Source organism: Stegostoma tigrinum, chromosome 20, assembly GCF_030684315.1.
Source record: "Stegostoma tigrinum isolate sSteTig4 chromosome 20, sSteTig4.hap1, whole genome shotgun sequence".
Classification (NCBI taxonomy): Eukaryota; Metazoa; Chordata; class Chondrichthyes; order Orectolobiformes; family Stegostomatidae; genus Stegostoma; species Stegostoma tigrinum.
Window position 1 is genome coordinate 43,122,698 of NC_081373.1, and position 23,839 is coordinate 43,146,536.

General features: G+C 44.7%; 1 protein-coding gene across 4 annotated transcripts in view; it reads left to right on the forward strand.

Annotated features, from left to right (window-relative positions):
* The window catches only part of plce1 (phospholipase C, epsilon 1), a 363,575-nt gene that overhangs the window by 225,478 nt on the left and 114,258 nt on the right, over positions 1-23,839 (forward strand). For all 4 annotated transcript variants that reach the window (XM_048551434.2, XM_048551435.2, XM_048551438.2 and 1 more), the window contains one exon: positions 12,006-12,322. In XM_048551434.2, coding sequence (XP_048407391.1) covers positions 12,006-12,322 — 317 coding nt within the window. The remainder of the gene's footprint in view (positions 1-12,005; positions 12,323-23,839) is intronic.

A 23,839-nucleotide genomic window follows, 5' to 3' on the forward strand; every position in this document is an offset into this window, starting at 1 on the left:
ATGCTAGATACCCATCCTCTGAAATATTTTACTTCAATTTAAGTTTTTGAAATTTATTTTCCAGAAAATAAACATTTCTGGGAAACAAGCAAGATCAGGCCTGTGGTCGGATGTATCTAGGCAAAGCAGGCCTATTGTTCTTTTAATTTCCAGCCATTGCGCCTGCCAGTTCCTCTGGCCACCTACACACTGTGGACTGTACGGAAGAGAATTATTTATTTGAGATTTAAATAGATCCTCCAATGCTCTTGGACCAAACACTGCAGAATGTTCTGTTGCATTTTGCTTGCATTCTACCATAGTCTCTTGCTGTTTGCATCATTTGAATCATTTCCAGTTACCCCAGTTGCTGAGACGCCATCTTGAACCATTGCAGTCCATGTGCTGTAGGTTGACCCTTAATGCTCTTCGGCAGGGAATTCCAGGATTTTGACCTAAAGAACGGTGATATGTTTCCCGTCATTTGAAAATGAAAATGGATACAAATTGTTTGTATCAGGTGAAGAATGGTTTAACCTTTTTAAGGGGTTTCTGACCAAAGTCACTAGGTCCATCTGGGAAGGGGAGGTCAGAATCCTCAATCCTGCACCCAGCAGCGACTGTTCTCCATCCACTGACAGGCTGGTTCACACTTGCTGTGAAAACCACAGCTCCCGTCCAATCCCATCAAGGAATTTGAATGCAGTCAGACTTGGTGAACTAACAGTATTTCATTCAGTTCAGGATATTGATGAGCAAGTGGAAATGTTAACTATTTGACTATTTAACTATTTGATTATTCAGAAATGTTACATTTCATAACCTGACCGCAAGCCACTAGTTATGAACATGTGAACATACAAAGGAGTAGGAATAGGCCACTCAGTCCCTCGAGTCTGCTCTGACATTTAATATAATCCTAGCTGATCTGATGAGTCCACATTCACGCCTACTACTATAACCTTACATTGCATTCATTACTTACCAAAAATCTATCTGCATCTGCCTGAAAAAGATTCAACGTTCTGTTTCCGTTGCCTTTCAAGGAAGAGAGATCCAAAGACTAATGACCTTCTGTGACGGGGAAAAAAAAAGACTTCCTATCTGTTTTAAGTGGCTGACCCTATATTTTTAAGCTGAGACCTCTTTACTTCTAGATTCTTCTGTCAGCGGAGATATCCGCTCCATATCTATTTGGTCAAGACACCTCAGGATCTTACACCTGGGGCCCCTTGTCATTTTTTGGACCCTTGGATTACTAATCCAGTGACAATGTCGCCCAATAATGAAAATGGAAAAAGGACAGAAAAGGGACAGTGTTCATGCAGGCTGATTGAAGTGTCAGACAACTCGACACCTCAAACGTATTGAGGCGGAAAGCAGATCAAAGAGGATTTTTCTGCATGCAATTAAATTACAAATGTAATGTTCATTGCTTTTCCAGTTCTGCAAATTAAGTCTGACGTGCATTACAAAGCAATTATATTGTGGTATCAATAGCTCAAGAAACATCATTCCCTTTGCATTATAATAGGATGTGCCTACTGTTTCAGCAGCAATTTATTGGTTTGGAACTGCCTTTGTATTTGAGCCCCTATTTGCAATTCAATCTCTCTACTTCTTTTGACAAAATGAATGCGTGTTATTTTGTTGCATAATGTTGCCTGCATCCTTCCCCTGTAATCTCAAACATACATTAGATCTCTACATCTCAAGCTGGCATTTGTGTAGTTACATTGCTTTTAGTTTATAATAGAAACAATATTTGCATGAAACAGCATGTGAAAGTACTTTGCTATTATTTTCTCTTACACCTAATAGGTTTCCTGTTGCTCGTGTCCTCAATACAAATGTTGTAAGTTCTTAAAAATTTCAAATGTCTTAATTTTTTTCAGTAATTCATGGGATGTGGGCATCGCTATCTTTTGCAGTTACCCTATTGGTAAGGGACCATCTTTACCTACTGCAGCCTATATGTTGTAGATTGATCCATAATGCTTTTAAGGCAGTGAATTCCATGATTTTTGACCTAAAGAGTGGCAATATATTTCTCTGTCAGGATGGTGAGTGGCTTGGAGGGGAGCTTGCAGTTTGTGGTGCTGCCCTTTTCCTTCTCGGTGGATATGGTTGTAATTTTGGAAGGTGCTGTCTAAGGAGCCTTGGTGAATTTCTGCAGTGTATCTTGTAGATAGACACTCAGTAGCAGCAGTGTGTACTGTGGTGGAGGGACGTGTGTTTGTCGATGTGGTGTTAATCAAATGGGCTGCTTCGTACTGGATTGTGTCAAGCTACTTGAATGTTGTTGGAGCTGCATCCATCCAGGTGAGTAGGGAGTATTCCATCTGTTTTTCTGACTTGTGCCTTGTAGAAGGTGGGCTGGCTTTGGGGTGGAAGGAGGTGAGTTATTCACTGCAGAATTCCTAGTCTCTGATCTGCTGTTGTAGCTGCAGTATTAATGTGGTGAGTCCAGATGAGTTTCTGGTTAATGGTAAGACTCAGGGAGATTCAGTGATGGTAATGCTGTTGAATGTCAAGAGGTGATGATTAAATGGTTTCCTGAGGGAAATGATTATTGTTTGGTGCTTATGTGAATGTTACTTGCCATTTGTCTGTCCAAGCTGGATGAATGTCCAGAACTTGTTGCGCTTGGATATGGACTGCTTCAGTATCTGAGGAGTTGTGAATGGTACTGAAATTTGTGCCATCATTGGTGAACATCCCCACTTCTGAACTTACGGTGGAGAGATAGCCATTGATGAAGCAGCTGAAGATGGTTGGGTCTAGGACACTACCCTGAGGAACGCCTGCGGAGATGTCCTGGAGTTGAGATGATTGACCTCCAAAAACCACGATCATCTTCCCACGTGCCAGTTATGACTCCAACCAGCGTGGGTCTTTCCTGATGACCCCCATTGACACTAAATTTTGCCTGGGCTGCTCAATCCCACAGTCAGTCAAATGCGGAAATGACGTTAGCCTTGACGTCAAGAGCAGTCACTATCACCTCCCCTCAAATGCAATACGAGAGCCACTGTTTGGTGTTTGTGCCAAACCGAGTTAGCAACAGGTTGGCACTGTCTATTTTTACTGTTGTAAATGTTAACCTGTTCATATTTCATCTAGAGAACAGCATTTTGCATCTCATTGTTCAGGCATCAATGTTAGTACAATTGAGCCATTTCCCAGTCACTGCATATCAGAATTTCACGGGTCAATATGTCTTATACTCACTAATATATATATGAGCTTCATGCCATGGTGTTCTCTGTTTGTGTCAAACAGTGTTTGAGAATTGGTGAGAATTCATTGTTTAAAAACCTGAAAAACTTACGCATGACTGCCACTGTATGCCATATCTCTTGTAATATGTTGTATAATATTTGTTTCAGCATTTGCCCTATGGTGAATAAAAGCTAATTTGAGTTTGTATTTTTAGCTGATAGTCAGGAGATGTGCAATTGTTGTTGCTGCAGAATGTTATTCATCACCACACAGCTAACTTACCATCCAAGTAGGGTAGGCTGCTGTTCAGACTGTGTTCGAGAGGTATTACAGTGAGATGTGCTGGCTCTGTATGTTTTCAAACCAAGTCATTCCGCTATCGTAACCTACTTTGTAAAACTGTAATGCCATTGAAAACCGCTCAAGACTCATTTGGTAAGGAAGCTTGCTGATTACACTGCACAACTGGCTTTTCAAGGCTTTTTTATTGTTTCCAATGTTCTTTTTGGAAATATGTTCTATTTATTCTTCTGGAAATAGATTCCTTTGAGCGTCAGTCCTGATTAAACATTAACTATTCTGAATCTCTTAAGTTTAGAATATAAGAAATAAGATCAAGACATCGAGATGGCCCTTTGAGCCTGTTCTGCCATACAAAAAGACTGATCTTCTACATTAACTCCAGTTTCCCAAATTGTTTCTTCTCCCCCGATTCCCTCTGAGAAGTATCATTTTCATTCAAGTTCAAAGATCTCCAATTTTCCAGTTTACCCTCAGTCCTCAAATGGAGGAGGTCTTTTTCATGGCTCTTGTCTGCCCAAATGTTCAACTATAATGTTCATTCGGTGTTTTTATGACCAAAACAGGAAACAGTGTCTTAGATATAGACATCCCAGATGTCCACGTTCTTCAAGGACCGCAACTTTCCCCCGCAGTGGTCGAGAACGCCCTTGACCGCGTCTCCCGCATTTCCCGCAACACATCCCTCACACCCTGCCCCTGCCACAACCGCCCAAAGAGGATGCTCCTCGTTCTCACACACCACCCGCATCGTCCTCCGACACCTCTGCCATCTACAATCCGACCCCACAAGCCGGTGTGGCTCCCTCTACATTGGGGAAACCAAGCGGAGGCTTGGGGACCGCTTTGCAGAACACCTCCACTCCGTTCGCAATAAACAACTGCACCTCCCAGTCGCAAATCATTTTAACTCCCCCTCCCATTCCTCAGACGACATGTCCATCATGGGCCTCCTGCAGTGCCACAATGATGCCACCCGAAGGTTGCAGGAACAGCAACTCCTATTCCGCTTGGGAACCCTGCAGCCCAATGGTATCAATGTGGACTTCACAAGCTTCAAAATCTCCCCTTCCCCCACTGCATCCCAAAACCAGCCCAGCTTGTGCCCGCCTCCCTAACCTGTTCTTCCTCTCACCTATCCCTTCCTCCCACCTCAAGCCACACCTCCATTTCCTACCTACTACCTCATCCCTCCTCCTTGACCTGTCCGTCTTCCCTGGACTGACCTATCCCCTCCCTACCTCCCCACCTATACTCTCCTCTCCACCTATCTTCTTTTCTCTCCATCTTCGGTCCCCCTCCCCCTTTCTCCCTATTTATTCCAGAACCCTCTCCCCATCCCCCTCTCTGAAGAAGCGTCTAGGCCAGAAATGTCAGCTTTTGTGCTCCTGAGATGCTGCTTGGCCTGCTGTGTTCATCCAGCTTCACACTTTGTTATCTTAGATATGGCTCCCAGTTTTCATTCCAGAGTTTGGGTATGCAGAGGTGGGAGAAATCCTGGCCCTAAGAACTGCACTATTACGAACGGCCATCTGCATGTCTGAAGTTCAGGGCAGGATGGATTGGGAATTGGGATGGGAGACCAAAGGAGCTGCTGCTTCCCAAAATGGGCTGAGTAGAATAAAGCATAAAGCTTCCGTCCTGCTCATATCCCCTCATCCCATGCGTCCCATCCATGCCAATTTCCCAATGTCACTCAATATCCTTATACTGTTCCCCTACAACCCTTTTAAACCCCCAAGCCATTTGGTGCTTATCTATCCATTCGCCACAACCGTTTATAGCTGCTGTTCCATCCTATTGTCTGTCCAGGCATCCCCACAATGTCCCCCCCTTCTCCCTGTGCTGCTCGTGCCTCTAAACATCCTCTTGACTCTATTTAGCCTGATGCCAACTCATGCCCCTACTCACCATCCTTTGCCCTTCACTCACTTTGTCAACTCACCTAGTGTACACTATGAGGAAACCTCAGGAAATATGCTGATCGTGTCCATTGATGATGTTACTATTGTGGGGGGTGGAGGGAGGGAGAAAGCTCTCTTTGGTTACAAGAGTCCATGCATTGAAATTCCTTCAACAAATAAAAACCGGAAGAACTGTGCATGCTGTAATCAGAAAAAACAGAAGTTACTGGAAAACCTCAGCAGGTCTGGCGGTATCTTTTTGGGTTAACTTTTTGGGTCTGATGACCCTTCCTCAGAACTGATGGTAGCTAGGGAAATGTTGGTTTATATGCAGAAGATAAGGTGAGGGGAGGGGGTAAAGAGTAAATGACAGGTGGCGATAGAGCCCAAGGAGAGAGAAGAATAATTGGACAGACAAAAGGGTGGATAATGATCTGGCTAGGAGGGTGAATAGCTGTTAATGGGGACTGTTAGTGAGTAATAGTAGGTAGTGTGTAATGGCAGGCGATGTGATGACAAGGCCTGGTATGTGGGGTAAGCGGCTGGGACATGGGAGAGTTCAGGCCCTAAAATTATTGAACTCTAAATTGAGTCCAGAGGGTTGCAGGGTCCCCAAGCGGAAAGTGAGATGCTGTTCTTCCAGATTGTGTTGAACTTTGCTGGAACACTACAGCAAGCCTAAGACAAAGATGTTGGCCAGGGAACAGTGTTAAAGTGGCAGGCAATAGGTAGCTCAGGGTCTATTTGTTTACAGGCAGAGAGTAGGTATTCTGTGAAGTGGTTCCCCAGACTACACTTCGTTTCCTCAATGTTGAGGAGACCTCATTGTGAACAGCAAATTTAGTAGACTAGATTGTGTGAAGTGCAGGAGATCTTGCTTCACCTGGAAGATGTTTTTGGGCCCTTAGATTCCAGGGAGGGAGGAGATAAACAGGAAGGTGTTACACCTTCAGTGGTTGCAAGGTAAGGTGCCATGGGACTGAGGGGGTGGTGTTGGAAATGAAGGAAGAGTGAAGGGACTGTCCCTTTGGAAGGAAGGGGAGGGGAATATGTGTCTGGTGGTGGCGTCTTGCTGGAGGTGACGAAAATGGCGGCTGATGATCTTCTGCATGTGGATGCTAACGGGATGGTAGGTAAGGACAAGGTGAGCTCTACCACTGTTATGGGAGAGAAGTGAAGGTGGAAGTGCAAGAGATGGGTCAGACCCAGTTGACAGAATTTCACTTAAGTGCTTCACCCGTAGGTGCGTGATCTGTTACGTCAACAAACATTTCCATCCAATAAGTGGTGGGGATGTCTACCAAAATGCATATTTGACAGGCACCCTATTGCAAAGGTTGTTTAGGAAGTTAGTTGTGCTGTACAAATCCTGTTGTGGTTGTGTGTGAACAGGCACTGAAATAGCTAGCACTTTGTTTTAAAAGCAGCACACATGTTCTCTGAGGACAGTTCCTTGACAATTTTGCAGTCTCAATGTGTTACGCATCTTCTAAGCACAGCATGCCCTTTCAAAATCAGAAAGGGTGCCTTACCTCCTGCAAAAGGATAGGGGAGAAACATTAAAACATTGCTCCAGCCCTCACCCTCTCATCCTTTCGCACCCCTTTAACCCTCATGACTCCCTATGACATATTCGTGTGAAGCCAAGCGTCCTAACATCGTCTGCCTATTCCCCATAACCCCTCTTGACAACTTACTGACAACTTTTACCCTTTCCCCTTTCACCTACAGCGCCAATCAAGCATTCAAAAGTACCCATGTAAACAGCAAAAAGTATAATTCTATGCCTTAACGTTGATTAACATATACTAGGCTCAGGGAGAAAAAAATACACACTCATAAAAACATATTTTGACCGGTTGACAATTGTTAAGAGTGACACCTTGATTGTTTTTGACAGATCCTAAGAGGTTGGACAGTTTCAAATGGGTTCATGAACCTTTTACTTGGTCTTATCCACAGTTCATAGTTGCAAAGGACATCTGACCCCCACAAAGGATTCCTGACCCCACCCCCAGACTATTTGATACCTGCCCTCTCCAAGCCAAGGGATCCTTGACTATTAGCTCCAAGCTGGCCCAGCACAGTACCTACAGGGTGCCTCACATCTTCAAAGAGAGACCCTCGCTATCCAGAAGAAATGTACTGAGAACAACCCTCCACACTAGGGACTTTGAGACCAACGAGTGGAGTGGAGGCAGCTGACTTTGGGTATTATGTATGTATGAGGTACAGACCAGCCCCACTTTCTAGACCCTGAAAATATGAGCTGTTGGATTTGTGAGCTGAACTTCAGTTTGCAACAGCTTCTGGCATTTTGTGCTGCAATGGAGATGCTGTCATACCAAAAATCGTTCCCATGATCTATACAGCTTCAATCAGATCCTCTGACAAATCATCTGTTGAGATTATTATTTATTTAGTTTTCTTATTTACTTTATTGGTAGCTGCATCACACAAGATGTACCAGATTACCACTGGCCGACTCTCCTCCCACCTTACACTGTCGCATTGGTTTCAGGGCTGCTGACTCAACCAGGTCAAACATAGCTTTCTCCTCTTGGTGACATTTCCTTAATTGAAGATCTCAGTCCTATCTTCCAGGTGGATCTTCATCCTCCTTCATCCACACCAAGTCTCTTGCTATTTTTGGAGGCGACCGAGGTCACTTGACTGCTGCCAGGCACTCCATCTTGATCAATTGTAGCTCGAGCTAACTGCTGATACGTGGAACAGTCCCTCTTCCGCGCCTACACAGGCCCCAAACCCCACCTCTTCGTCTGTTACATTGATGACTGTATTGGCACCACCTCTTGCTCCCCAGAGGAGCTCGAACAGTTCATCCACTTCACCAACACCTTCCACCCCAACCTCAAGTTCACCTGGGCCATCTCCAACACATCCCTCACCTTCCTGGATCTCTCAGTCTCCATCTCAGGTAACCAGCTAGGAACTGATGTCCATTTCAAGCCCACTGACTCCCACAGCTGCCTAGAATACACCTCCCACCCACCCTCCTGCAAAAATTTCATCCCCTATTCCCAATTCCTCCGCCTCCGCTGCATCTGTTCTCAGGATGAGGCATTCCACTCCCGCACATCCCAGATGTTCACGTTCTTCAAGGCCCACAACTTTCCCCCTGCAGTGGTCGAGAACGCCCTTGACCACGTCTCCCGCATTTTCCGCAACACATCCCTCACACTCCGCTCCCGCCACAACCGCCCCCAGAGGATCCCCCTTGTTCTCACATACCACCCCACTAACCTCCGGATACAACGTATCATCCTCCGACACTTCCGCCATCTACAATCCGACCCCACCACCCAAGCTATTTTTCCATCCTCACCCTTGTCTGCCTTCCGGAGAGACCACTCTCTCTGCAACTCCCTTGTTCGCTCCACACTCCCCTCCAACCCCACCACACCCGGCACCTTCCCCTGCAACCGCACGAAATGCTACACTTGCCCCCACACCTCCTCCCTCACCCCTACCCCAGGCCCCAAGATGACCTTCCATATCAAGCAGATGTTCACCTGCACATCTGCCAATGTGGTATATTGTATCAATTGTACCCAGTGTGGCTTCCTCTTGGGGAAACCAAGTGGAGGCTTGGGGACCGCTTTGCAGAACACCTCCGCTCAGTTCACAACAAACCAGTCGCAAACCATTTCAACTCCTCCTCCCATTCCTCAGATGACATGTCCATCATGGGCCTCCTGCAGTGCCACAGTGATGCCACCCGAAGGTTGAAGGAACAGCAACTCATATTCCGCTTGGGAACCCTGCAGCCCAATGGTATCAATGTGGACTTCACAAGCTTCAAAATCTCCCCTTCCCCCACTGCATCCCCAAACCAGCGCAGCTCGTCCCCTTCCCCCACTGCATCCCAAAACCAGCCCAGCCTGCCTCTGCTTCCCTAACCTGTTCTTCCTCTCACCCATCCCTTCCTCCCACCCCAAACCGCACCTCCATTTCCTACCTACCACCTCATCCCACCTCCTTGACCTGTCCATCTTCCCTGGACTGACCTATCCCCTCCCTACCTCCTCACCTATACTGTCCTCTCCACCCATCTTCTTTTCTCTCCATCTTCGGTCTGCCTCCCCCTCTCTCCCTATTTATTCCAGAACCCTCACCCCATCCCCCTTTTCTGATGAAGGGCCTAGGCCTGAAACGTCAGCTTTTGTGCTCCTGGGATGCTGCTGTGTCTGCTGTGTTCATCCAGCCTCACACTTTGTTATCTTGGATTCTCCAGCATCTGTAGTTCCCATTATCACTGCTGTTGTTACTGTGGCAGGGTTTAATAGCTGACCTGATTGTAGTTGCTGCAGCTTTATACTTGTTAACCTGAAATTTACACTCATTCAATTTAATGTGCAGAAGGCTTTTTAAAAAAAACCTAGAGCTGTTAATTTCTGATTCCATTAACGTTCCTGGATTCCAATTTCCCTTGTTAGCCATTTGTGTGAAGAGATTGCTTGTTTGTATTCACTTTATATACCACTAGTCCCCACCATTTGCAGACATTAACTGACAGCTGCGAAAAGATTATTGGCTACTTCCTGATTAAAGCTGTATTTACGCCTAAGCGTTCCCCTCACTCGCTGCCACTACTTCACCCACCCCAGCTTACTTCACCCACCCCAGCTTACTTCACCCACCCCAGCTCTCAACCAGACCATTTCATTTCATTCCATGTCTGTGCCATCTATGAGGTTGACCACTTTGCATTGAACTGAGTTGAGTTCTATCCAATTGATATAAATTAGAAACCGAATGAGGTATTCAAGTACTGTTTGTCTGATATTCCACTTAGTACTTCATACACCTGTATTACCCTGATAGCATTTAGAGTGCTTTAATTCCTAAAGTAATTGTTTTTCTCATAAAAATTGGCATTCATCTCTGAACAACATTTTACAGCCTAATTATTTTCATCTTTATGTCTAGTCTACTCTTTCTGTCCTATCTGTATTATCCTTGCTCGTGATTTCAGCTTTGCATTTCAATTTTCAATGCAACAGTAGACTCCACCATTACCAGAACAGGTTTGCTCCCTCACACAGTGAACCCTCTGAGTGCTGTCACAAATAAACAGTCTGCTATTGATCTGACCTTTCTAATAGTTGGTATGGATGGTAGGTCAGATGACTGAGAGTGTCGTCTCACTGCTTTTGAACAGTAATTAGCACTGCAGACTGTGTCAAAAAAAACAACGATGCTTACCTTCCAGAATAGAGTTTTCCATTTATAGTGAACCCGGTAGGAGTTAATGATGAGAGACCATCAGTTTAAATTTGCCACTGAGAGCAAGGAGAATTTTATTTTCAGAGTTGTTACGAGCATGCCATGCAGAGATTAGTTAATATGGACTTTTAAAAGCAGATGATTTAGATGTGAAACTGAAGAAGGGTGGAATTCGTTATGTATTGCATTCACAAAGAGCCAGGACAAGCACAATTTGGGCTCAATGGACTCCTCCAGTGCTCAAAGCTTGATAATTCTATGGAGAGTTTTATACTGTAGTGTCTCCTTGAATTGATTTTCTAAACTCACAGTTTTACCATTTTATAGTAATGAATCTATAATTGACAGTAATCTCTGTTAGATGCCAAACCACATGAACAATTTGAGTTAATGAAGAAATCCGAGAAACAGGGACATATTGAATCCAGTCAAATCTACCTAAATCATGCTGCCATTTGATAATCTCAAAAATGATTGCATATTATACAAAAAAGAATCTGGCATCTCAGATTATTTCAGTGACTGACTTTGACTTTAAAATAATATGAAATTTCTTCTTCCTCTTGTGGTTAGTGCGATCAGAAAAGGATTAAATCACGCAAATCTGTTGACAATTGTTTTTGACTTGATTCTTAAGATGTAGGAATAAGGCCAGCGTTCATTGCCTGAACCTAAATGTGCTTGAAGGTAAAGCTGCACAACTTTGTTCAATACAATGGAAGAGAGTTTGCAGGCCATCCAGCGGAAAGTGTAGATTCAACAACATCTGAGCCTGGAGTTTCACATTGGCCAGAGCTGGGTAAGAATGCTGAATACAACACCCTAAAGGATATTGAAGAACCTAAATGGGCCTTCAAGGTAATCACCTTGACTGAAAAATTACTGATCCTAACATTGTAGGTCAGACCTTATCTAAAAATCTGAAATCAAATTCTTCAGCTACTTTGGTGAGATTTAAATCTTTCCTGGATTATTAATCCATGCCTCTGGTAATAGAACAACTCTGCTACTCTACCCCTGCAAGAATATTTTTATTTGAAATTATTTACATTAAATTCAGAAGAAGGTGCTTTGCAAATATATGGATTGTTTTGAAGTAACTTGAAGGTTTGGTGGATCTTTGCACATGGAGTGAGAGTAGTTAAATTGTATTAAGTCTACATTCTGTGTGGAAGTGTTTTCATAGTACACTGTTTGAAATAGTGATATGAAAGGTTGTCAACTGTTTGAGTTTTGTTTGCATATTTAGCATTTACATTTGAGATTGAAAGGCATTTCATTAAACTACAGGCGTTTAGTATTCTGAATATTGTAGTGAGATGATAAGCTCATGGTAAACCCTTTGTTTTCTAGAGCGCCAACTCTGCATAACAATGGCTGGCTCAAGCACCCTGCCATCCAATGTGACTGGCATCAGCAAGGAACTGGCAGACCTTCGACACCTGATTCAATTCCCTGAAGAGATTGCCAGTATTCTGACCGAGCAAGAGCAGGAACTCTATCGTAAGGTCTTACCACTTGACTACCTCTGCTTCCTGACCAGGGATTTAGCAAATCCAAATTGTTCCAATAGGTCATCACCACTCAAGACCTCCACTTCAGCACCCACGCTCAGTGACGTAAATGGGGAACACAATGCAATTGAAGATCTCGTGTCAAGATTCAATGAGGTAAGCTGATGCTTCGCTTCTACCTCAATGTAGATTCAATTTTGGAAGGTGCAGTCTAAGGACCTTCGGTGAATGATTAAATTTGACTTGCTGCTGTTGAAAGTTTGAGCAGTTGAAGTCACAAACCTGATCGCATTCTACCTCCATTTTCACAAGTGTGTTCATAGAGTCATAGAATGGAATCCCTACAGTGTGGAAGCAGGCCATTCAGTCCATCGAGTCCACATCACCCCTCTGAAGAGCATCCCACCCAGACCCACCCCCGTACTTCCCATGGCTAATCTACCTAGCCTGCATGTCCCTGGAAACGCCGGACAGTTTAGCATGGCCATTCCACCTAACCTGCACATTGTGGGAGGAAACCGGAGCACCTGGTGGAAACCCATGCAGACACAGGGCGAACGTGCAAACTGCACACAGCAGTGAATGAAGGCTGGAATGCAGCCTGTGTCCCTGGCACTGTGAGGCTGTAGTACTAACCACCGAGCCACTTCACCCTGTGTTGGAGCTTACATTGACACTGGTAAATGGGATTTGTACTGTCCCCACAGCAAAACAATGTTAATTAAGGTCTAAGGAAATAAGTCATGGCATAGTTTATGATAATTATTTTCTCTCAAAAGCATTTAAAAATGAGGAACTTAAGAAATTAACATTGTTTGCATATTTCAAACATATGCAAACTATAAAACCCTAGATGTACAAGGATGCTGGGTGTTATCAGTTATTTCAATGATTTGTCTGGAAATTCTCTCAGCCTTTCACCTAATCATTTCAACAGTCCCCTCAATAGTTACCAACTGCCATACTCCATCAAAGTGGCTGTCGTGAGCAGGTGTCATGTGGTCTTTGGCCATAAAGGGGAAGCTGACCTCATTCTCTGTAAAATCTGCAGATGCGGACTATCAGAGAGTTACTGACCAGCAAAAAGTGCCAGCACAGGTTTAAAAACATTTCAGGGTGTTAAATTGGCCTTTATTGGAAAAGAACAATATTTGAGGTGTAAAATGTGCTTTCGATTTGCTATTGTGCATTTTGCACTACTCCTGAGGACCTGTGTCTTTTCATTGTACTCATGTTACTGCATTTGGTTCCTGATGATGTCTGTTGGAAATGATGTGCCCCAGGATTGAGAGAATGGCATGATAATACTGTTTTATTAAGGTATGTATTGGCATCTTCCAACTGTACTCTGCTGTGTGAAACACTATGTACTTTCATACTTCATTTACTGCTTTCATCAGTCAACAGTGATGAATAATAAATGTCCACAACTCTGATTACAATTGCTTTCCAACTAAGGTCTCAAAATAAAAGTAGGTAACAATTTATTTTTATAAGCAAATAGAAATGGGGGCTAACAATATCAAAGGATGGTTTAATTTGAAGGAGAAGACCTAAAAAGAAAGTCATGGGAAGGCCCAGGCAAAGAAAAGGCGTTCTGATTGTTTTAATTTTTCTTTTAATTTTCCTAAAGTTTTCCTTGATAATACCATTTATTTTTCCGGTTTACTTTTCAAATTCTGTGTGGCTGTAATTTCTGCACTTTGGGTTCATGGCATATTTTTTACAAATATATTTTAGCTGTATTCATTTCTAGAATTGGGTATCAAAAAGACTTTTCCTTAGTGCTGCTTTTTTTCCCCCTATACTCAGTTACTGATGATTTGGGGCACTAACTGACAGGGAAGTCTACGGGACAACTTGTCCATTGACAGTCATAACATTGGCCATGTGGCTTACTTTAATATACTCATGAAAGTACCGCTAGTGATTGAGCTCTTGTCAATATTTTGTGTTTAATTGGAGGTGTTGGGGTTGAAATAACAACAGAAGGGACTTCTCACAAGGGAACTGGTAAAATACTGCTTTTGGTTTACTATGCTGCGCAATGTCAAATATGTTTCTAATTACTAGTAATGATGTTCCATAGTTGCAAGGAAAATGGAGTATTTTCTCCTGGAACTTTATTTTATCTTGCACCATAACTGTAAAAATTGTGCAACATGTTTGGTTTTGTTTGGGATCCATTAGCACAATTTTAGCATTTGGAAAATGTTAACGAGAAATTACATATTTTTGAGTCAAAATTTCTTTCAGTTTTATTCAAAATAGTGAGGTATGTATAAGTGGCTGACAATATCCTGAGGAACTGATAATGATGGGTCACATTTGTTTTAAGTTACGGTGAAACCTCAGAAAAGCCCTTTGCCTCCGATTAGTTTTGTATGTTTTGCAATATAGTTGCTATGACAGCAAAAGATGAATATTACCAGAGAAAAAAGCTACTCAAATGTCAGGCATAGCTTTATTGCTGTAACATGACACCTAAACACAATTTTATGAATACTTCCATGTCAAATTCTGCTTCAACTTTTATATTCTCTCCTAACTCTGTCAGTGTTAGTTTTATTTTTACCACTTTCAATTATTAGTATACACCATTCCTTCTGTACTCTTTGTAATAAAAACTGAAGCCCTGATTTTAACTTAAGCCTGCCCTCCTGCCAGGAATGGATGAGAGTGAGTTCTGGTCTGATGCCTGTTTGATACTTCATCGAAAATTCTCTTTATCGAACACAACAATGTGGAAAATTGGATGGTGTGTGAAAGGGACCTGTGACCTGGACCTGTTGTTCTTTGTTTTCATCCATCACCATCCACCTGAGAGGTGGTAGAACTATATTTTTATAAGCCAAGCATTTTTTTTATTGGTTGAAGTCTAGTCTAAATGTAGGACTATGTTCAGGTCATTTTTTAATGCCCGTAACTTAATGTACAAGAATGTTTGGCCCTTTGACAAAGTTTGAGAAGTAAAATCCTCTGTTTTTCTGGAAGGATTAAAATTTCCTGTTATGTGACATTAGGTCGCTCTTGTTATAAACCCTGAATGACCGCACTCAGTTGGGGGTCACTGTGACCCAAACTCTGTGATTTCATCAGTAAGTAATGTCCAAAAATAATTAAGGTTAATTTATCTGAATGGCAGGACTAGTCACATTGTCATGTGCCCAGGGTTTCTTGTACTTTTCTAAGTTTTGCAAGATGTAGCCTTTCTTACGGAGTGACAAATCTGGAAATACATATTGACATGAAGGCATGATTGTATAGGCAGACTTACCCCATCTTCTTGCTATCTCGGGTCAATGCAAGGTGATTGTATAATAAAGCCTCCCAACACTGTCCCCAGTGTAAAGGCACCATAGTTTGTTCATATCTGTCTCTCCTATCTCCAATCCTTACCCCTCAACCAGTAAATCAAGTCAGTTTTAATAGCTATCCTTTTTAATAGATATCCTGAATTGGATTACATCATATGGGCAGTTTAAAACTCAAAATACAACACAGTGTTCACCTCTATCATTCCCCTATTGTTAAAATGGAGTCAAAACTCTTTAAATAAACTCAATTTATCGTCACCACCAAGAAGCTGCCAAAGGGTAACTTTCTGTTCTCTGAAGAAATGCACAGTTAACGTCTGTTCAGTCTCTGTTATCCTGGATAATTACAGGTTGGAAGTACATGTATATACTCTACTCTCTGCCTACCAGCTTTTCTTCATGGCCAGTTTTCAGGCCTTGTCAGCTTTTTATGAATCTCAACCATTAAATAGCACTCAAGGGGAGAGGTGGAACAGGTTGACTGACTCCCTCAGGGTTGAGCAGAGCTTTTTCAGTCAAGGCACTGTTCTGACTCTCCAACCCAAAATCCTGCTGAGCTGAATGCAAGACTCCTTTCATATAAACAAATTACAAGTGGGCAGAAATGTGTCTGAAGCTGCGTATGACGTCTTTAGTGCCTCAATTTTGCTGCAAAATCAGGCAGAAAAGGTTTCTAACGTTGGCTTCAGACCTGTCACAGCAATGTAGTTTTGCTGATGTTAAGATTGAAGCTAGGTTAAGGCCCCCAATAGGGATAACATTGGCTGCAGTTAATACGTCATTGGCTTACATTGCTGCCTCAGATGGAAGGGAGATGCGTAGAAAGAGGGCCCGAACCTGGACCAATTCAGGTGACCCTGAAGCATTAGCTGGGGTTTTGGTTGTCTGCGGCTGAAGGTTTTCAGGTGATGCCTTGCAGTAGGGGAGGCTGGCATTTTGGGTCAGAGGAGATTGTAATGTGGCTGACCACAGAAGAATTTCTTTTAAAAAACCCTCCCGTTCAGGTCCGAGTTAAAACATTGGTTGGAGCCTGATGATGTATCAGTTTCCAATGTGAACATTGTAAGGAAAGACCCCACTGCGTTCATGTAGTTAGTTGCCCTCAGCTGTCTGCTTGGAAGAGGAGGAGACATTAGGAAGTATACACAGGATGGTCGAGCAGCGGATGCAGGATCCATTGTGAATGTTAAATCTAAAATAGATAAACATTTGTTAAGCAAAGGAATTAAGAGATGGGAGCAATGGGAGGTATATGGAGTTAGGCCACAGATAAGCCATGTTCTGATTAAATGGTGCTACAGGCTCGAAGGGTTGGCTGGCCTATCCCTATTCATATGTTCCTAAGGATGGATTCTGACAGGAAATTGACAGCCACCTAACTGACTTCAACTGGTACTCACTCTATTTTAGCTCCAGCTCCCCAGCCGCCATTTCTCTTTGTGCACTTCTTATTATGTCCATGCACTGTTGTCATTGCATTTCAGAACTGACGTCTCCAGAATTATGATGATGGGTGCAGGTCTGTGGGGTAGGAAGGCCTAGAATTAGCGGGAATATAGAGGACCTGTCAATTAAATTTAACAACAGGATCACATTATTGTTTTATTGACTTGGCAGCTGGCAATGCTTTCCAACTGCCAAGTTGGAAATCCAGCAGTAGACACTGCAGCTGGGCTTCCTCGCGAATAGTCCCCCATGAGCGATCGAGATAGATTGTGGATTTGTGGGTCTTAGACTGGCAGTTGATCTGGCCTGGGGGGTTGGAGTCTGGGATTGGTCGCCCAGCAGAAGAGTGTAGGGTTGGAGAGTAGCTGTGATGGTCTGGCAATCGAGTGGAAGAAGGGATTTGAAGAGATCACAAGGAATAAAAGGGAGTGTTCAGAGTGGAAATTAGGAAGGGAAGGAGACCAGGAATGATTATTGATAGGGGCATCAGATAGGCAAGCAAGAGGGTCAGGGTGCGTGTCAGATTTTAATCCACAGTTTGGAAGTAACAGGGGTTTCAGCTGATTATGACAGAAAATTGGCCCACAAGCAGTAGCAGAAAGAGAAACCTCTCTGCTTGATTGAGACATGCCCAGTCCCATTTTGCTGCTGGTTTTCCTGAGCTCAGAACGGCAGTGGCCTGATTGGCGTATCATAATAAGCTACCCTATGCCTCAGCAGTGGAAAAGCCAGACAAGCCACAGCAATAAAAATGGCAGCAAGCATGTCACGTGACAGGGTGAGGATGGGGCTGCATCGCTTCTCTTTCTCAGCTCCCCTTCAGTTTGTAAACCACAAAGACCTAGATTAATGGTGCACCTACAAAATGGTGGTTAGCAGTGTTTTGTAAATATTTGAGATATTTAATTGTTTTATTAAGGGGGAGTTTCAATCAGTTTTCAGATTAGTGTGCAAACTGAAGCAGAGATTCTAAGATAATAAAATGTGAGGCTGGATGAACACAGCAGGCCAAGCAGCATCTCAGGAGCACAAAAGCTGACGTTTCGGGCCTAGACCCTTCATCAGAGAGGGGGATGGGGGGAGGGAACTGGAATAAATAGGGAGAGAGGGGGAGGCGGACCGAAGATGGAGAGTAAAGAAGATAGGTGGAGAAGGTGTGGGTGGGGAGGTAGGGAGGGGATAGGTCAGTCCAGGGAAGACGGACAGGTCAAGGAGGTGGGATGAGGTTAGTAGGTAGCTGGGGGTGCGGCTTGGGGTGGGAGGAAGGGATGGGTGAGAGGAAGAACCGGTTAGGGAGGCAGAGACAGGTTGGACTGGTTTTGGGATGCAGTGGGTGGGGGGGAAGAGCTGGGCTGGTTGTGTGGTGCAGTGGGGGGAGGGGATGAACTGGGCTGGTTTAGGGATGCAGTGGGGGAAGGGGAGATTTTGAAACTGGTGAAGTCCACATTGATACCATATGGCTGCAGGGTTCCCAGGCGGAATATGAGTTGCTGTTCCTGCAACCTTCGGGTGGCATCATTGTGGCAGTGCAGGAGGCCCATGATGGACATGTCATCAAGAGAATGGGAGGGGGAGTGGAAATGGTTTGCGACTGGGAGGTGCAGTTGTTTGTTGCGAACTGAGCGGAGGTGTTCTGCAAAGCGGTCCCCAAGCCTCCGCTTGGTTTCCCCAATGTAGAGGAAGCCACACCGGGTACAGCGGATGCAGTATACCACATTGGCAGATGTGCAGGTGAACCTCTGCTTAATGTGGAATGTCATCTTGGGGCCTGGGATGGGGGTGAGGGAGGAGGTGTGGGGACAAGTGTAGCATTTCCTGCGGTTGCAGGGGAAGGTGCCGGGTGTGGTGGGGTTGGAGGGCAGTGTGGAGCGAACAAGGGAGTCACGGAGAGAGTGGTCTCTCCGGAAAGCAGACAGGGGTGGGGATGGAAAAATGTCTTGGGTGGTGGGGTCGGATTGTAAATGGCGGAAGTGTCGGAGGATAATGCGTTGTATCCGGAGGTTGGTAGGGTGGTGTGTGAGAACGAGGGGGATCCTCTTGGGGCGGTTGTGGCGGGGGCGGGGTGTGAGGCCACAACCGCCCCAAGAGGATCCCCCTCGTTCTCACACACCACCCTACCAACCTCCGGATACAACGCATTATCCTCCGACACTTCCGCCATTTACAATCCGACCCCACCACCCAAGACATTTTTCCATCCCCACCCCTGTCTGCTTTCCGGAGAGACCACTCTCTCCGTGACTCCCTTGTTCGCTCCACACTGCCCTCCAACCCCACCACACCCGGCACCTTCCCCTGCAACCGCAGGAAATGCTACACTTGTCCCCACACCTCCTCCCTCACCCCCATCCCAGGCCCCAAGATGACATTCCACATTAAGCAGAGGTTCACCTGCACATCTGCCAATGTGGTATACTGCATCCGCTGTACCCGGTGTGGCTTCCTCTACATTGGGGAAACCAAGCGGAGGCTTGGGGACCGCTTTGCAGAACACCTCCGCTCAGTTCGCAACAAACAACTGCACCTCCCAGTCGCAAACCATTTCCACTCCCCCTCCCATTCTCTTGATGACATGTCCATCATGGGCCTCCTGCACTGCCACAATGATGCCACCCGAAGGTTGCAGGAACAGCAACTCATATTCCGCCTGGGAACCCTGCAGCCATATGGTATCAATGTGGACTTCACCAGTTTCAAAATCTCCCCTTCCCCCACTGCATCCCTAAACCAGCCCAGTTCATCCCCTCCCCCCACTGCACCACACAACCAGCCCAGCTCTTCCCCCCCACCCACTGCATCCCAAAACCAGTCCAACCTGTCTCTGCCTCCCTAACCGGTTCTTCCTCTCACCCATCCCTTCCTCCCACCCCAAGCCGCACCCCCAGCTACCTACTAACCTCATCCCACCTCCTTGACCTGTCCGTCTTCCCTGGACTGACCTATCCCCTCCCTACCTCCCCACCCACACCTTCTCCACCTATCTTCTTTACTCTCCATCTTCGGTCCGCCTCCCCCTCTCTCCCTATTTATTCCAGTTCCCTCCCCCCATCCCCCTCTCTGATGAAGGGTCTAGGCCCGAAACGTCAGCTTTTGTGCTCCTGAGATGCTGCTTGGCCTGCTGTGTTCATCCAGCCTCACATTTTATTATCTTGGAATCTCCAGCATCTGCAGTTCCCATTATCTCAGAGATTCTAATGTTGTTTGTCTCATCCTAATCTAGGGCAGGCTGTGCACCTCTTAGGATCACTATTTAGTAATATTATTTGATCGATTAGAACCTGCCCCTGACTACTCTCACATTCTAGTTGGAAATCCCATTAAAACATGATATACTGTTCACTGAGGTATGCTCCTTAGGCAGCCTCTCACTAATGGTGACTTGTTTTCACTTCTCTGGTTAGATGAGTTAGTTCTGAGGTGGTTGATGAGACCCATGTGTTATCTGTAGACTCGGCCATGTGCAGGTTGGGTTGTGTTCAGAAGGTGGGATGGAGGGGGTCAGGTCGCTTGTCAGTCCAGTCTCATAACTTATCAGTAATTGTCATTTGCTTTGAAGCCTATTCCACGTTTGTGACAACTTGACACAAATTCACCTCTTCTGTATGAACCTATGACTGACATCAAAACACAATTCTTTTCTTGAAGAGTCAAAGATGTGGGATGGATATCTAACAGATTAATGGAGACCAGATGTAATCTAAGAAGCAGCTGGTTGTTAAAGTTTTTCTGAATGAAAGAATTAAATTGGGATGAATGATCCTTCTTGTATTGTGAATTGAGAGCACCATTTTTTGTTCGAAGTCCTATAAAAGTCCTGAGTAGATGTAGATGCACTGCAATACCAGTTTAATTACTGGCACAAGGTTATAGGATTTTTCATTCCAGCACAGCTGGCTACAATTCAACAGATCCTTTGATGGTTTGTATACTATATCGTCTTTGCAGAAGTGCGACAGAACAAAAGGGATATCAAAGGATTTTGAGAACTCCCACAGCTATCATATTTTGTGTAGCATTGCCTGTATCTGTCTGGAATATACATTCAGAGTTCTGTACATTACATTTGTTTAACTTGTGTGCAATAGCAACACTTTTGACCTCAGAAAGCGCCACTGATGGAAATGATGTCCATGTTTAGTGAACTGTATTGATAGATGCTGCCTTGTTTATTAGCTTCAGCCTCTGGCTGAGGTACTGTCTACTGCTTGTTACCTTTGATGCAAATTTCAATGACTGCTTCCTAGGAACCATAAAAGTGTAGGAAAACTAGATAATAGAACAAAGTTAAAGGCTTTGTATTTTAAAACTCAAAGCTTTCGGAATTAGGTGGACGAACTGATGGCATAAATCAAGGTCTCAGGATTTTAATAAAGCTAAAGTAGGGATGGCTCAGGAGAAGTCATTAAAGTTCCCAGAACAAATAACAGGACAGACCGTACAGAAGGGGTCAGGATACAAACTTCACTAACAGCAGATAAAGAAGACAAATATGAGAAGTGGCGGGGGGGGGGCAGTCAACACAGGACTGAGGGTGCTGTACTTAAATGTGCTCAGTATGTGGGAAAAGGTGAATGAGCTTGTAGTGCAGATTGAAATTGGCGGATGTGATGTCGTGGGTATCACAGAAACGTTGCTGCAAGGGATCAGGGCTGGGAACGAAATTTCCACATGTATACATTCTATGGAAAGGACAGGCAGATGAGCAGCAGAGGTGGGGTTGCCTTGTTAGTAAGAGATGAAATTAAACTGATAGCACGAAGTAACGTACAGTCAGAAAGCGTAGTATCTGTGTGGTTAGAGGTAAGGAACTGCAAAGGATAAGAGACCCTGATCGGAGTTGTGTACAGGCTTCCTATCAGTAGTAAGGATGTGGGGCAGAAAATAAACCAGGAGACAGAAACGGCATGTAAGAAAAGCATGATTGTGATAATCATCAGATACTTCAGTCTGCAGGTAGACCGGCAAAATCAGGTTGGGCCATGGATCCCACGAAATGAATTTGTGAAATGTCCACGAGATGGTCTTTTATTTTTGGAGAAGCCTATGGCACACCTCGGTCGGGAACAGGCAGGTGTTGTGAATTTGGTAAACCTGTAATGTTGAAAGACGATCTCATTGAAACTTGGGAATCCTGCGAGGCCTGGATAGAGTGGACGTGGAGAAAATGTTTCCACTCGTAGGACACACCCCAGGAGTCCTGGGGCACAGCTTCAGTGAGGGGTTGGTTCTTTCAAGACTGAGATGAAGAGGAATTTCTTCAGCTAGAAGTTGGTGCCTCTGTGGGACTCTGTGACAGTGTGGTGGTGGGGGGAGTGACGATAGAGGGTGGAGAGGTTGTTGTTGGGTTGTGTGTGGGAGGACGTGTTGTGATGGTAAGGGTCGGGGGGTGCAGATGTTGGGGTGGGAGGGGCGGCGGTGATGGTGGGGGCTGGGATTGTGGGGGCTGGTGTGTGGGTAGTTGTGACCGCAGTGGGACTGGGGGAGGTGGTGCGATGTGATATCGGGCAGTGAGAGTTGTGATAGTGGGGGGTGTAGGGGTTATGGTAGGCTTGGGGGAAATAGCGCTCATGCTCTTTGTGTCCTTGGTCCTCTTTAGACAATGTCTCTCTGCTTGAGGGAATAGGTTGTTGCTTCTGATTTCCTCAGCCAATTCCTTCCATGGTTGGAAAGGCTGTCCTAGATTTTACATATTTTAAGAGCTCTGCTCGCTGTAGCATCTTCAACCTCATATCCAGACCTTGGAGTAAGAGTGGGAGACCAGCCAGCAAACTTCCCAGAGCTTCTCTCCATTCCCGTGGCTTTGAAGGTGATGGCGAGATGCTGTATTCAAAAGGTCCCTCCAGTTAGAAATGCATCCTCTCACATAATGGATGCATTGTCCCAACTACCCAGCCTGATTTGATCAGGGAGCTTGGAGGTAAGGGAGATATTCTCTTTGCCCTGCGAAAGATGAAAGGCCCCGGGCACAAATTGGAGTCAGGTTTCCGACTGGAAAACAACTCTGTCATTCCTATGGGATTAATGGGAGAAGATTCCAGCCAAAGTGAGCACGAGTTCCAGCTATAGGCTATAACACGCTATAATTTCCAACAATGAAGAAATGCATGAGCCATTCATGTGTAATCTCAGTTCATTAACGCTTCTCACACATTCAATTGCAAATAATTACATCTGTTGAGCACAAGTAGAAATAATCTTAAAAGTGTTCTGAGGAAGGGGCACTGGGCCCAAAACATTAACTCTGATTTCTCTCCACAGCTGCTGCCAGGCCTGCTGAGTTTTGCCTGCTGCGTTCATCCAGCTCCACACTTTATCTCAGATTCTCCAGCATCTGCAGTTCCAATTATCTCTGAGCTTTTCCAGAAATTTCCGTTTCTGTTTTTGATTTCCAATATCCACGGTTCTTTTGGATGTTAAAGTGTCAGTGTGAGCCAGTTGCTGCGTGCTTGCCTCTGAGCTAGAAAGGTTTAAATTCAGTTTCTAGACTTGAGCGGATGATGTTGGGCTGACATTGTTCACGCCCTCCCACCCAACCCTGAAGGAATGTCCAGATGTGCCTCCTTTTGGGTGGGACTTTATATCGAGTTGTTCGAGTAGATGTAAAAAAAAAATCTCATGGCATTATTCAAAGCGGAGGCTGGGAATTCCACCAGGGGTCTGGTTAACTACTGTCCTTCGGCCCAGAGCACCAGATTAAAGCTGACCAAGTCATTGATCCCGTATCTAAGTACGTGTCTTTGGAATCAGTTCCAGGAGCGAAGCTGAATCCTGTGTTATGGAGGCAATTTGATCCACTTTTGCCCTGGCCCTTTTAAGAAATAAAAGTCAGCAGATTTGTCTTACAGCCAAACTCGTTTAGATCTTGTTTACATTTTGATCACTGGGAAATTTTATCGCCAGCGTCCAAACA